Source organism: Toxotes jaculatrix, chromosome 6 (assembly GCF_017976425.1).
Source record: "Toxotes jaculatrix isolate fToxJac2 chromosome 6, fToxJac2.pri, whole genome shotgun sequence".
NCBI classification, from domain to species: domain Eukaryota; kingdom Metazoa; phylum Chordata; class Actinopteri; family Toxotidae; genus Toxotes; species Toxotes jaculatrix.
The window spans coordinates 2376206-2392509 of NC_054399.1; the positions used below are offsets into that span (position 1 = coordinate 2376206).

General features: G+C 42.2%; 1 protein-coding gene across 1 annotated transcript in view; it reads right to left on the reverse strand.

Moving 5' to 3' along the window:
* Positions 1 to 4941: 4941 nt before the first annotated feature.
* atp10a (ATPase phospholipid transporting 10A) overlaps positions 4942 to 16304 on the reverse strand; it is a 30209-nt gene continuing 18846 nt past the window's right edge. The window contains exons 15-21 of the mRNA XM_041040399.1: positions 14161 to 14237; positions 12460 to 12585; positions 12120 to 12320; positions 11245 to 11325; positions 11023 to 11127; positions 8535 to 8722; positions 4942 to 8353 (exon numbers count right to left, since the gene is read on the reverse strand). Coding sequence (XP_040896333.1) covers positions 7690 to 8353; positions 8535 to 8722; positions 11023 to 11127; positions 11245 to 11325; positions 12120 to 12320; positions 12460 to 12585; positions 14161 to 14237 — 1442 coding nt within the window. The 3' untranslated portion in view covers positions 4942 to 7689. The remainder of the gene's footprint in view (positions 8354 to 8534; positions 8723 to 11022; positions 11128 to 11244; positions 11326 to 12119; positions 12321 to 12459; positions 12586 to 14160; positions 14238 to 16304) is intronic.

A 16304-nucleotide genomic window follows, 5' to 3' on the forward strand; every position in this document is an offset into this window, starting at 1 on the left:
TTACATTCCAGCACTTACTATGTGCATGTGTTACAGGAATTCATGCAAATAGTGAAAAGTGTGTTACCTTGACAAAGGCCAACTATTGGCTAAAGTGAGCAAATCCTTTATAACGTACATTGATTAGTTCCTATCTCTAACTGCTGTGTGTTTGTTCATAACTGTATAGTTTGTATTCAGTATGATCTGGGCAAAATTAGAGCAAACAACCTACATTTTACTGAAAAGAAACACATATGTCACAGAGGTCAGACAGAAGTAAAGCGTGTTGGAAAACCACAAATCATGTTTGCTAGCTGTGTTGATGGAGGCCAACACACAGTGCAATCTCATTCATAACCTCTAAATCATATTCATAAAGCATAAATCAAAACTGACGTATGTAGCAAGTAGTCAAATCCCCGCCATGTCATTCTGCAGCAGGGCCTTGTAAATAATGCATTATCTAATCCATGTGCATTGCTCTCATGGTGCTGAGATGTTTGTTATTCTGTCAGCATTCAAGCTCGACATAGAGTGTTGCACTTAGTGTGACATGTAGTTTCTGTAGCCATCAGTGTGTCACGCTGCATACTGAGAAAATTTCACCTCAAACACAAACACGAAATAAAGTAAATACAGGAGATACACCTGAGAATACAGCAGAGCCTGAAATGGAAATAATAACTGAGTCCATTCATATGTTGTCAGGAGCATGTTCCTGAAAGCTGCCAGGCAACTTATCAGACCTATAAATAGATGCATGCTAAAATCAGCTCTGTTATTGACTGAGGGAGATTCCAAACAAATATGTCATACTGAAAAAAAGGATGTGACGCGCAGCATTGATTACCATCCTTTAGTCTCTTTGAGCTCATAGATCTGACATTACTGCAGAACATGGCTGCAGTAATGCACATGAACACTGGGAGACACTGTAGGCACACAAAGCACCAGGCATATTTTCTTTCTTTCTTCCTTTCTTTCTTTCTCTTTCTTAGTTCTTCGATTATTTTTGGCCCATTGTTCTGCAGGAGGAAATAAAGAAAAACAGACATATAGTAGAGTTAAAATCAGCTTCACATGGTTTAGACAGAACAGTGACTGAACAATGAGTTTTGACTCGTGACCACTCATCATAGGTTGTACAATGTCATCAGTTCATCCTTAGACTGTTTCATGAACCTGATTCTCTTCATCTTAACATGAGGAGTCTATAGTGGTCTATATAGAGTATACAGTCTACAGTCCGATGCATTTTTCCCTCCATCACAGCTGCATGCAGGAAAAGGAAAAGGAGACAACTCCATTAGTCTGCACTGCAGCCTGAGCTTTACACTGCAGGACACCTAGAAACACGTTTCATGGTTTCCAGGGAACCTTTCTCCTTAGGTTGTTATGTTTAATGTTTCAAATGGAGGAAATTAAAGGGTTATCAGCCTGAGATCTAACACTGAACATTAGCTGATACTAGTGGCCATTGCTTTCCACTGAATGCGTGATAAAATAAATGGTTATATCATTTCCCTCCCAGCCTTTTGATATGGATTAAGAGTGCCTAAAACTGACATCATCATGGAACGACTCTTTTCCTGGAACATATCAATTAACCTGAACTGTACTGTTGGTCGTTTGGGGATGTGACTGCAGGGTGGCACAGAGTTCATGCGAGGACGCTGAAGGTTGCGTGTAGGACAGGTCTGCAGCGAGGAGTGTAGTCTCCTGTGATCTGGATACTTGTCTTGTTGAGACATGAAGGCCACGTCTGATCAACCTCCTCATTTCTGGCTCACAGTAAAGTAGATTAAAGTGCCTAAAGAACGTGTAATATGTTAATTTTTCCCCAAACTATGTGGTCAGATCACTTTTTAAAGGTACTTCAGGGTGTACATCAGAAGATGAACTCACAGCTGTTCAATGGCTCCGATGTTTGTTGTTGATTCTTCAGGCTGTCACGTTCAGTAAAGTACAAAACCAGCCTGTACATGAGGGTACGTCAGTGATTTACGAGATTATGATTGTTTCTGTGTCTTTCACAAACTTTTAACAAGGAGGGGAAGAAGTATAAACCTGAGCGTTGTGCTAATTAGCAAAAATTAACAAACTAAGACAGAGAACATGGTGAACAACAGTGTGTTTTTAAAGATTATACACTACTATGAAAGAGTAACGTAACATCTCCTGAAAGTCTTGTTTTTGCTGACTTCTTTTCCTTTAACTTCTCACCTTGCTGCAGTGATGCAGAGGTGTACTCCAGGACATCGTGACATCACTGCTGGGTGTGGCTGTAGGTGCAACTTCTGACCACACCCATCAGGTGCAACAGAAATATTCAGCCAGATACGGTAGTGTGACACTAGCTCCTCTTTAAATCATCACATAAACATGAGAATTATTCTCAGTGCGTTTTTTTTTCCCGGGGTAACAGGATCCTTTTCCCGCCCACAGATGCACAAGTCAGAGGAAGCGGAGACAGTAAATTACTGTAGGTGTTTGTCTGTCTTTGTGTGCGTCCCTGCCATTTCTGTTGGATGGATTCCCGTATCAGTGGGAAGTTCTTCTGAAAAAGAGCAATAATGCTTTGGCTAAGCCACTCCTACGTGATGGTGCAGGATGGAGCCTTACAATGCCTCCACCAACTGGAGGACAGATGGCCCGGGCTCGCAGAAAGCCTTCATTTGTTACTTGGAATCAAAAGTGGTGCAGTGCATATCTTCACTGGTGTAGATGAACAAGTCTTCAAGTCTTCTCAGCAAAACTCTACACTTGGAAGAGTGGAGCAGAGAGGCTGCAGGGCTTCTGAAACATAAACAATTCCCATAATCCAGTTCTCTGACAGCTTCATTGGACCAAGTTATTTACAAGGCAGCTTAGGAAATTGGAAATGCCCTGATTTAAGCTTGTTAAAACAAGCTGGGTCATGAAGCAGGTCAAGGCCACTTTAATGACTCGAATCAACGAAGCTCTTCGATGATAAAACGCAAATCAAACTCCATGAGCTTCTGCAGAATTAGTCTCCTGCAGGCTGCAGGTCATCAAAAAAGGTGATTAGAGAAAATGAAAGAAGACTGTAAGGAATCCTTTATCTCCGGATTGGAGCCTGTTTAATTATACTATCAATCTTTTACATGAATTCTCATAACACAATATGTTACACGTGTGACTAAAGTCCCTTTCATGGCACGTGCTGCTTAGCTAATGTCACTGAGAGCAGACAAGCCACACAAAAATATTGTTGTGTGGACACTAAAGCTTTGCACAATGGCACAGAAGTTCCACACACAGTGTGCAGAAAAAACAGCTGATCAATCTGGCTGGTTTACACTTGGGCTTTCAAAGAGATGGAGAGAGCAGCGCTGCAAGGATACAGGAGTCATCATTATCTCTGTGTTGAGATGAGGAACCTGCTCTTACAAAGTGCAGCGGCAGTCAGTAATTGCAGTGCCTCACTAAAGGCAGCATCAGCAGAGCCCCGTCTGTCCCTTTTCCCTCATCGCACCTTAAAAGAAACATTAATAACCACCACACCAGAGATGTTTTGCACACCTGGCAAAGACAAACCGCTGCCACACCAGGCCAAAGACCATCCATCTACTGAGGGACTCTCATCTCACACCTCTGTGCAGCTGAGAGACTGAAGAGGGCTGAATTTATGCACATGTAATGTATGTTACTGACACAGAGGACCCCAAGCTGCTTTGAAAAAATGAGGTCGGGGTCAAGCTATGTGTTACTATGTCAAGCATGTCAATAGTTAAGTCAGTCTGCAGTTGCAAACTGGTGTTTGTTTTTGTCTGAGGCACATTTGAACATCATGAGGTTACATTTTTAGCATGTGTGTTGGACCTTGTGGGAATAAAGCTGCTAACCTTGGTACCGTTAGTGTCATGATCTACCCAATGGGCTACACACAACTGTAATGTTGACTTTGAAACTAATCTGAAGGTGTTCTTCCCTGTTATTCTGGTGGAAGTGCCCATTATAGTCAATAATATACAGTGTATTATTATAGACAGTATGTATCAGAGGTCACACACTTTAGACAACAGTTATTTAAAAATCACTTTCTCTTCGAAGCTGTTCCACTAACAACGACAGGAAACGTTGAACTGAGACGACATGTACATAATTTTTGTTGAGCAGTTGCTTTAAAGCTGCTTTGGCCAACACTTTAATATTAACATTGGTTCAAACATCTGAGTAACGTGAAAGCAATGGTGGTGGTGGTAGCGTCCTGTTTCTTTTCAGCAGGAACTGGGGCGCTTGTCATTTCAGAAGGTAAAATGGACGGGAAAAAAATACTGTCAAATTCTGGAGGAAACTAAAAGATGGGAAGAAGATTCACCTTTGAACTCAACAATGACCCGAAGCGCACAGTCAGGAGCTAATGAGCAAACAGTGACTGAATGTCCTCGTGTGACCCAGTCAGAGCCCAGACTTAAATCCTGTTGAGAATCTGTGGAATGACTGGAGGACTGCAGTCCACCTGCAGTCACCATCCAATTCCACTGAGCTTGAACAGTTGGCAAATATTGCTCAGTCTACGTTTGCAATGCTGGTAGAGAAATATCCAAACTGACGTGAGGTTGTAATTAAAGCAAAATGTGGTTCCTCAGAGTATTAACACAGGAGGGGGATTCTTTATCGGATCATGTTAATGTAACATGAACTCTGTTTTCATTTCACAACAGGTCTTTCTCTTTCACCTCTCTGTCTTTTACTTATTACTTATATATGTTTTACAATAGATAATTTGACATGTCACAGTAGGAAAAGCACAGTTATAACCAATCGTCACTGAATGTTATTAAGCTGCTTTGGTTTCTGGAGCCATCACTGACATTATTGGTAACACCTGTGCTTTCACAATAATAAGTCTAAAATGTCTGTGACAGAACAAGCAGAAATCTCACATAAATTCCCAGAACCATCATAAAGATGAATTTTCATATCATAATTTTTATTTTGTTCACAAGTAGCCATGATACAAGTCATTTCCAATTACTCAAAGGGCAAAGAAGTATAATAAAAACTTATGACTGAACTTATGAAAACTGAACAAAACTTAAACTATAGTTTTCCAAATTGTTGATGTGTGTGAGGTGATGATGTGTAGGTTGCTGCTGTGGGCGGGAACTGGGCAGGTTTTCCAGTTTGCTACAACCTGTTAATGTAGAGAAGCTCGACCGAACCAGAACTTTAATGGTTTTGAGTCTAATAAATACTTAGATTAATACCTTGAATGATGAACTCAAGGATCCACAGCAGATAATTTCCCCCTCGAATGCGAAACATGGGCCAAATCTGTCGCTAAAATACAAATGAAAAACAAACAGAAAAGTTCAGACATATTTGTGGTCGTGTGCAGCGCGAGTGGAAGTTCCTGTGAGGACTTTGTGAAAGTGGGTGTGCAGCAGTGAACATGCTTGAGCTTCTCTCTGGTACAAATGTGCTGTAAGTGCGACGCCAAAAGCACAGAACAGACAGAACCTATAAAGCAGAGCAGACAGACTGCGGAGTCAGAATCTGAACAACATGCCAGGAGAAAGCACTGTGTGCAAAACAACAAACAGGAGGAAAGAAAACACATAGCATGTAGCCTCATAAACATCTACACCAACACTAAAAGCTCCTCACTGAACAAAGATGCACCGTCATCTTTGAACAAATACAACTTCAGCATCATAAGCAAAGTCTTCGATTCGTAATTTCTTATCCAGTGTTAATGCACAAACTATTGCTTAGGAAATACTGAAATATAAACGATCTTTGGTAAATGATACGCTTTATAAAAATGTACTGCAATGAGATACAACAATCATAAACTATTAAAGGTGCTGCTGCTTTAAGTGAACAATGAAACAAACTTTGGGTATTTCTGATTTTTCATACTTTTACTCGCTTGTTAATGATGACAAAAACATCACAATGTTTGCAAAAGAGTAAAATGAATGAATGAATCTTCTTCATACTGTGTCTGAGCACTGAACATGTCAACAGCACCAACAATACTCACTGGTAGTTCTGAAATGATGCTTTCAAAGTGCAAATTTAAATCTTAAAGCCGTGTCTCTTATATTTGGGAAAGACTTTCTCTCACCAACGAGACTTTTGGTTTACAGCTGAACACCAGCAGCAAAAAAAAGAAAAAAGATGACACTGGGTTAAGACAAACAAGGCATGAAATGAAAAAAAGGACCTTCAAGTAAACTGGTTTATGAAATGTGATTGTAGTTTGTTGTCAACCCACTGTACAGTGCTTAAAGGAACAGTTTGGCATTTTGGGAAATGTGCTTATTTGCTTTTTTAGTGAGAATTAAATGAGAAGTTTGATACCACTCTCATATCTTTACTCTATGAAAACAGCTTGTATACAGTTTGTTTAGCTTAGCATACAGACTGGAAACAGGGAAACAGTTACCTGTTTTATCGGTATAAAAACTGAAGTATAAAAACAACATGCTGTGGTTTTACAGGTGTTACAGGTCAGACTACATCTTGACCAGGTGCGGTGACTTTGTGGAGTTTTTACCAGCTGCCTGGCAACAATGACACACAATGACAACAAGACTCCAGTTATTGTATGGTTTAAACAAATAAGATCTAAAATCTTAATTAGTGAGCTTAAGAGGTGCTGGTAGCCAGATTGTGTTAACTTTGAACAGAGCTAGCTGCTATCGGGGCTTACAGTTTCCCTCTGGAAATATGAAGCTAAAGGCAGGCAACGGTTAGCTTAGCTTAGCTTAGCATGATGACTGGAGGCGGGGGAAACAGCTAGCCTGCTAAGCTAAGCTAAAGGCAGGTGACGGTTAACTTAGCTTAGCATGATGACTGGAGGCGGGGGAAACAGCTAGCCTGCTACGGTGTCGAACTTCTCATCAAAATCAGAAAGGAGACAAACCTATTTCCCCAAATGTTAAACTACTCTTTTACAGTGAAACTGGCTGACACTGTTAAAACAGATCCAACGAGTCAACGGACACACACACACACACACACACACACACACACACACTCAAATAAAGCATAATTTCTGGTAGTTTTGCTGTATAAAGACTGAAATGAAAATTTCGTGCTATATGCTGGTAACGTGATTATATTTAAAAACTACAGCTCTCATAATTTCTCACTGGAATGTACTGAACACGCAACTGTTATAAACTCACTTTTCAGCATTTAATGTTTAGCAATAAAATCCAGCAACAAGACGAATGTGCACTGAACCAATGCCACTATTTACTGATGTATGTAAAAATAAAACTCTGGGATTATCTGCACAGAAATCCACACAAAAAATAAATGTGTTTCTGAGCCTTAAAAACCTACAAAACGTCTCTGCTACACTGATTTAAGGCCACAGTGGCATCTGATTCGGGTCTTAAAGCACTTAACAGGGAACCCTCTCAGAGAGAAAACCAACTCCCAGTGAACCCATCAGTGGAATGTGTCTACTTCTTTACATTAAAACCTGATCAAGTACTGAGATGCATCTTTGTGATATAGAATTTTCCTGGGAATTAAAAAAAAAAAAAAGGGAGATATTCCAGTTCTTCCATCTCCCAAATCTCAGAAATATCTTTAGCTTTAAACATCCAAAATATAAAGTACCTATTTTGATCTTTTATAAAAGAATCTCCTTGAAAAATACAATAAAATTAGATTTAAAAAAAAACTATCGTGCAAAGTTAACATACTTAAGACCGTCAGGCATCACAAGGTGGTGTGAAGCGACTGTTGTGCCACCTGCTCTGTCCTGTGTGCTGGATGAACGGTGTGGTCAGACTTGGGTCCTTCCTCTGAGGTCCTTGTGTATTTGACACACTGCGAGTCTCCATCAGGGGGCAGAGTCAGCTGGACTCTGTCTGTCTGTGAGAGCAGAGGCGTGGAGGTGATCCAGCTGGACAGACTCTGATCTGACGGCTCCAAAGTCTTATCAAGACGCTCAGAGTCTTTGGTGGAGGGAGGACGTGGTTCCCCTGAGAGAGGAGGAGGAGGAGGAGGAGTATCTTTGGTGTAAGGAAGAGTGTCTACATCTGTAGGAACTAATGTGTAGAGATCTGAGAGGCCCTTCTCGCTGTCTGTGGGCCCCAGCGGGCTTCTCCGGCCCTTCTCTTCATCTGTTTGTACGACGGGCCCCTTTTTGGCCTGTGATGTCTTAGAGCTGGAGAAGCTCCTCTGGTCTTTTTTATTACAACCTTTAGGGGAGGGCTTGGTAAGGGACAGGAAGGGAGGCTTGGGGCTGAGCGGTGACCCCACCTTGACCCTGCTCAGGCTGAGGATGTTCCTGCGGGTTTCAGCGGGGAGTTTATCCAACTGCCTTCCAACTTGGACCGGGCTGGGAAACAGCGTGCCTAGACACGCCCTGTAGAAATATCTGGAAAGAAAAGCAAAACCAGATATCAGGACATTTCAGCTCTATTCCAGAGATGAATGTGAGGCTCTTAGCACAAACGTGAAAGGCATCTGGAATTGATAACGGATATAATTCATGCCACAGGTCATAAATATTTGAGAAACAGGCCTGGTGTTCGCTCCACCAATCAGCTGCGGTGTACCTCGGAAGCAGCGCCGCCACAGGTGTGATGACACAGAGCAGGTAGAAGACAGGGTCCTGCAGCAGCCTCTGCATGGTCCAGTACGGGTTAGAGGGGGAGTAGCAGGTGGGACAGGAGGCGTTGTAGCACAGAGCCACGGTGAAGAACAAGGCTATACTGAAGGAGATAGAGAGCCAGTTCATCCACGTCTACAGGAAGAAACAGACAAGGAAGAATAATAGGATTTGTTTAGTGAATTAACTTTGTTTTTTAGAATAATAACAAAATAACAAACTGAACGTCCAAATCATGAAAAGCATATATATATGACATTATCTACAAACTAAACATGTGAACACATACATGTCTGTATCGATGCTATGATGACTAAGGACTGAGAAATGGAAGTTAATACGGAATAACTGGGGCTCTGTCTTTAACAACTCATATGGCCACTGACACTTCAGGAAGTCACAGACCCGGCAGTGATCATCACAATAACTACATGAAGTGATGTCTGAACAGTGGAATGTATACCATCAAGACTGATAATTATTAATTAATATCTCTGCATTAGCGTTCTGAAATTTGGCTGTAAAGTGGTCCCAAAATGAGTGTTATGATGAACACCACCGCTGCCAAACCACTCTGAGTCTGGGTTTAATTTCATGGTGTCAACAATCAGTTATGATGCCGAAACTCTTTACTCAGCCAGTTAACTGCTGGGATGTGGTTGGAAAAGGTTTTTTCTATAAAACTTGTTTGTTTATTCCCCATCTGACTGTCTAACTGCTCATGTCGATGTCTCGGTGTCCCCAAATCTAATGGCAGAAATGACGAAATTACTTTTTAAAATTAAAATTAAATTTAAATTGTAAAAGTTACTTTTACACTTTTAATTGTAAGAGTGGAAATAAATGTATTTCTCTATCTGATGAAATCTAATGAAAACACACAACTGTGCCACATCCACCATATCGGTCGACTCATTGAGCTGGAAAGAAACCACTCACATAAAATGTTTATTCAGCTGCTCCTCGACATCCTCTGTCATTCCCTTGTATCACTGTGTAAAGGTATTCTGAGATAACTGCACATCCTTAACAGGAGCCGTGGTACCTGTTTTATTATTAAAGTCACTGAAGAGGGCATCTGCAGCCTCGTCTGAGCTTCTTTCTCATAGCTTTTGTGCCCTGTTATGAAATGACGCTCGCACTGCATGTAGGACAGGTGGACTTTCAGTGAACTAAATTCCTCCTCCCAGTCTGAATGAAACAAGTTTTAGATTTTTTGGCTTCTGCCGTATTACTGTTTCGCCAACTTAGTAAGCTAACTACTCAAACTCGACTCGACTCCTGTTTGACCCTGACTTTGATTAGTGACAGCGAGTCACTAGCAGTGCAACATGTCCAGCGACAACTGGCCAGTAGCTGGTAACCTGCTGTACCCAGAATGCACAGCTAAAACTGTGATTTGTTATTGATTGGTTGTTCAACTAGTTCCAAGTCTTATTTATAGTGTGTGTGAAAGGGTTTTTTTCTGTATGTGGAATCTGATGTTGAAGTGTATCTGGCAGGATGAAGCACCAGAGGCTGCAGGGTGAAAAAGGAGAACGGGTGCAGGAAAACACTGATACACTGGGTCAGGGTTAGTTATACTGACTGTCCTGCCGACTGGTCGGGCACCTGTGCTGTACTGACTTTTGTTGCAGCTGGTTCTTTCATGTGGATCTTTCATTAAAGTTAGTTAAACATTTCTGTTCAAATTCATTGGCTTCCTTCTTCTTGGGCTAATAAAAGGCTGGCTGACAGACGTCTGACAGTGTGTGTGTATACTACACAATGGTTCACGGGATTATTGTCCCTCCTGATGCACACACACAATTAATTAATTATGGCCTTCCAGCTATTATACGGGGGGAGAGGAAGAGTGCTGCCTGCTGTCACCTCAGATACCTTTAATTGACTTTCACAGCTGTTCACCAATCATGCATGCATTATGTTCCCCAGCAGCCAGAGAACAAAGTACCTGCTGGCTGAGCATTTGGAAATGTTTACCTTTGGTCGGTGCTGCTCACTGTGAATACTTCTCTGTGTGAGGGGCCATCATGTCCAGGAAGGTAGTTAGTGAAAAGGACATTTTTCATGTACAGAACTTGTCAGGCTAAATTTACAGCCTCGGCATAATGGAAAAGACTCTGATTCAGTGCAGGGTCATAAATTTAAAATGGCTCGTGACCAAGACTGCTGGGCCATTTACGAGAACCACACGTGGCTACCTGAGAATAAAACCAGGGAGGGGGTGAAAAAAAATAAACAGGTGTTGTGAAGCTCTGCGGCAGTGTGAAGTGGTGGGGTGCTTTAATGTGGTGTAGACAGTTTGCAGTTTTCCTGGACGGAGGCAGACATACTGTGAGGCTGATGTATAGACTCTGGTGCTGCAGTTAAATATCCATGTGTCTGTCAGCCTAGAGTTTCGCAATCAGTGAGTCTAAAAGTAGGTTCTTTACCCAGGTTTTGGTCTCAATACCCAAGTGCAGCAGGATGGTGAATAAAGCCAGGGTGGTGATGGGAGTTCCCCATGTAAACAGATCCACATCAGAGTCAGCGTAGGCCTGAGGAGAAGAAGAGGGAGAGCGTGAGGAGACAGGGCGGAAAGAGAGGAAATGATGAGTAAGTAAGAGCAACAAACTGAGTGAAGACCAGCTGATGGAAATGAAAAGCAGACTCACAAAGTAAGGAACGAAGAAGCACACCAGACTTTGGTAGAAGGCATCGATCATGTTCATCCAGAACATATATGGCTTATATTCCTGCAACATGAGAACACACATTCACAGTTATGTGACTGAGCAGAGGCTGAGATCAGACAAAGTTAAGGCTGAGCTGTCTAACCTCTACATAGCAATTCAAAGTAAAGCTAAGTCAGACATGAAGTCAGCTGAACCATGACAAAATCTGTCTGCTGATAAAGGCCATGAGATGTGGCTGAAAGCTCCAGAAAGATGTTTGGTAAGCGGACCATTTTTGTTAAATAAATACATACAAACATAAAAATACTCTTTCAAATTCTTGTATGAAAATTAAGTTACATAAAACCTTTTGCAGAATTAGACTGCGATTCTATGGTTGAGTCTTAGTGTTGCAACTATAATTCCATCCATCCATCCATTTTCTTTACCACTTGATCCATCCGGGTCGCGCGGCAACTGTAATTATTTTCATAACTGATCAATCTGACAACTATTTTCTCAATTAATCGGTTTCTCTGTGAAATGTGAAGAAGTAATGAAAGATTTGCGTCACCACTTCCCAGAGGCCAAAGTAATGCCTTCAAACCATCGGCTTAAAACCCAAAAATATTTCATTTACTATCAGAACAGACAAAGAAAAGCAGTGAATCCTGAATCTGAGAGTCTGGAACCAACAAATATTTGGTGTTTTGAACTGGACTAATTGTAAAATGTTACATTTTATTGAAATATTTTCAAAATGATGACGATGTCAACCACATGTGGACATTAATATGCCAAAATAAAAGGAACAACGTCGATCATGAGAACCATTCTGATACGTGGTTTGTCCGAAACAGAAAATCTGACTGGACCTCGGAGTTCTGTCCGTTCACGTAAAGCTGAGGTAGTTGTTGGAGAGTCTCTGCTGACACGTCTTTGTCCAGGGTGCCAGTGATGAGTTGTGGGAAGGCGGAGAACATCAGGTTGAAGAAGATAAGATACCACTGGTCAATCATGGCTGAACCTGAGAATCCACAGTAGAACTGATACCAGAAGATGAGCGCTACAAACATCTGTGGGAGCAAAAGATGACAAGGATGGATTCACATGAGGGAGCCGCAGTGACATACAGACTGTTACTGTGTTCGCTTTCACTTGAACCTGCACATATCCTGTCAGATTCATATATACAGTATGGTAAAAGATGCTTACAGCATTTTTGTAGAAGAAATAGAGAATCATGTTAGCCAGGCGGGAGTAGCACCAGTGTCCATGGACCAGCAGAAGCTTCTGGAGATACCGGAAACGTGGGAGGGCAAAATCACTCGCCATCACTGCCTGCAAAACAGCAGAGGGACCAAACAGTCAAGCTCCTCCGCCCTGTACTTTCAGCCCTCCCTCACACCATCAACACACACATGACTTGTGAGGTTATTAGGAAATAACTGTTGGAAATATCTGGCTACACTCGCCTGCCTCCGTTTAATGAATCTTTAGCGGGTGTAATCTTTCAAAAGCAATAACCCTTTAAACTAGTTGCCCACCTTTCGGCGGGTAATCTGTTTAGTAATCTGCCAGTCTCATCTATCAACATCTAAAACAAAACCCTCCCTGTGGGTCAAGCCTAGTTTATAACTTGCATTTTAAACACTGCTAACCCTTTATGACACCTCTCAAGTGTCAACATTATCTGTCAACAAGAAACAGCCGATGCCTCGTTGTGCAGCAATTTAGTTTCTGCTGTGCTCTAGTATCAGCTTCGTAATGACCGCACGGGGAGCGCGCTCCTGATAGGAGAAAGGTGTGTTAATCATAATGCGGCGTGCGCCGGCCTGAGTGCAGAAGTGTGCGTCTCAGCACTCTGTGGAATCCTGAGGAGTGACTGCTGTCTCATTAAGAGCAAATTTGATTAACCATGATTAATCTAGCGGCTCAGTTAAGGACAGGATACTGAGACTTTAACAGATGTGCTACACAGCAGCGTGCCGGTGAAGCCTCCCCTGGAAGTTAATTGGGAATCTCCATCATAGTTATGCAAGATCACCTTTCTGGAACAGGGTGCTTCAGGAAAATGCACGAGGGGGGTGTGGGTCAAATGTTTTTTTTGTTGTTTTTTCTTTCGCCCTGCTGCCGTTTTTCAATGATGCCACCTTGGCTGCGGCATCGACCGTGACCTCGGAGCAGGAAGAGAGGCCGGCGTGGATGGGGTCAAGACTAAAGCACCTACAAAGTGTACCGATTCTCTGCAGGACACAGGACAAGCTACCTGAGTCAGCAACACACAGGCAATCCTATTTAGGGGAAGTGTATGAATGTGGGCTAAAACACACACTTAAGAGTAATGAAAAACCATTAACTATGCGAGAGAAGGCCAGCACCTCCCCTCATTCCCTTATCTTCTCTCACTCTGTGCTCCATCTCTCTCACCCCACAGCTTCACCCACTCCCACGCCTCTCTGTCACTCTGCTGGAAAATATTTTCATATTCACGTACACTATCTTGCTAGTAATTAAGCACTAATGTTTATGAAGCTGAACATTATTTTTTTATTCTATGACTGTGTGAATCAGTTCTAACGGTATCTGAGAAGTGAGTGCACATGTATTCATCTGCTTTTAAACAGGCACTCATTTATTTTTTGGAAAGGAGGGGAGAAAAGAAACGAGATGAAGATGAGAATATGCATCTTTTTACTGAGAATCAAAGACAAAATTGAGTTTCGGAAAGGCCAGAATGGAATGCAAACTGTGCCCAGACCAGACATAATGGTGTTTGGAGGAATGTGGAGTGAAACTGGGGGTTTGTCAAACAGAAGAGCACCACACAGGGAGGAGAGTGTGTGAAACATAAAAGAGAAAGCACACAGAGTTAACGTCAGTGTCATTCACCAAGTGGCTAAGATCTCTCCTTACCTGCATGCCCTCCTGTCCCGAGATCCCAACACCCACGTCTGCTACCTGGATCATGCTGACATCATTGGCCCCATCACCTGTGATTAATGTAGTGATAATACATTAACTGTAATCAATAGATCGACAGGCCGTCAGTTTGCCGGCAGCCTGGAAGTGCTGGAGAGGCAGCGTGGCACGGAAATGAGAGTTAGGTGGTGATGAGCACTCAAACAGAAGTTACCAGTTTGCGTTAGCAGTGCTGATACACTACAACAAAATCTATCCAAACACACTGGTACAACAGCGCTGTGTTAGCTGTCATGTGAACAGGACCACGATGGATTTCAAATGGTCAAACAGGACTCACATTTGCGTAGAGCTACAGTTTAATATCTCCACCAAAATTTCATGCAACTCCCTCTGATAAATTTCCCTGAATTAATCAGCTAACGTTAGCTAACATTGCTCACTTTAATGCTGGGCTAGCTAGTTAGTTGGCTAATTAGCTTGTACAGCAACCTAAATAAAAGGAGTTGTTGGTTATTGTGTCTCTGTGCCGTGTGTATTTACAGCAGCTGGTCTCTGATTTTGAATTACTTGCTAAATGTGGTAGCAGTAGATGAGCTTCGACGAGCATCATCTGCTGTTTGGAGCTGCAGTGTTTTCCTCCGTGTCACTGCTAACACAGCACTGACAGAAAAGGCAAAGCCAGGATCCTCCTGAGTGCAGCAGGAACAGATAAACGGAAAACAGGGAAACGACGATCAGAAGTCACACTGACATCCTCACGTCAGGCTCATTATGTGTATAATTACTAAAGGTTCCTTAAAATAACAGTCTCATACTGACACCACAGCAGGAAAAACAGTGTTAAAAGAATGTGAGAGTAAATGTCATTAATTATTAAACAGTAAAAAGCAGTATATCTCCATGTTTCTTGAAGACGAGCCTTTGGGGAATTGGTGAAAGTTTGTGTGTGTATGAGTAATAACTGCTGCAGGGTTGTTTGTTTGACAGTGAGGCACAGTAGGTGTACTTTGCATTATGAATATTTCGTTTGCTAAACAGGCCAAAATATTTTACCCTCCCACACTGAAATTATCAGCAGCTCAGATTTTTGTTTTTGGCCTGTCTCTTGAACAAGAGGGTCGCGGGGGAGCTGGAGCCTATCCCAGCTGACTATGGGCAAGAGGCGGGGTACGCCCTGGACTGGTCGATTAATTCACCTAACCCCTAACCCCTTTGGGATTGTGGAAGGAAGCCGGAGTACCCGGAGAGAACCCACGCAGGCACAGGGAGAACATGCAAACACACAGAAGAGCCCAGACCGGGGTTCGAACCTGGAGGCGACAGTGCTAACCACTGCACCACCGTGCCGCCCAGAATCTGAATACAGATTTTTAAAATGATGATAAAAACTGAGTTTCTGTAGGTAATGGACTAAAGATACAAACGGGTTTAATGAAAGGAAAAAACTAAGTTCAAGTGAAACATATTAGGTATTACACCACCATCAGCTTGGTAGCTACGTAGCCTTAGCTTTCATCTCCTGACGACGTCATCTGGGTTATTTTTCCCTCCAGTGCCACACAAGACATTACGCAACTTTGTTCACAGGCTTTAAACTAAAACTAAAAGTCACTACAAAACAAGACCATGTTGTCAGTTGTTAGTGGCTTACAGTTTCCACTAGGTGTTACTAACGCACAAAATTTGACAAACAGCCTCTTTAAATCCCACTCACACCTCAGAGGTTTTATGAAATGCTAATTAAAATCAGATGCTGGTCCCTTCCACTCCTCAAAGACACGGGAAATACCCTGGAAGCAGAACTGAATGCTGCACCTACTTCACCGATTCCAGTGAGGCTGAGCATTAGTTCAAGTTGTGGTCTGACAAACAAGTTAGCATTTAGGAGAGGAAGCACACTTTTCCAAGTAGTCACAAGCTTTTAAGACTACTGAGAATGTTTTTGATTTTGAATTAGTTTCATTACATAAACTACTTCAAACATGAAATACTGTAGGTAAGCCAGGTTGAAGCTGCAGGACAAAGCGCAAACACTTGAGCGCGTTTTGAAGTTAATATTTTCCCCTTTCAGCGGCTGTGTGCAGGGGCTCAGGCGTGTTTTGATCTGTCTGGACGCTGCTGGGACTCACAACCTG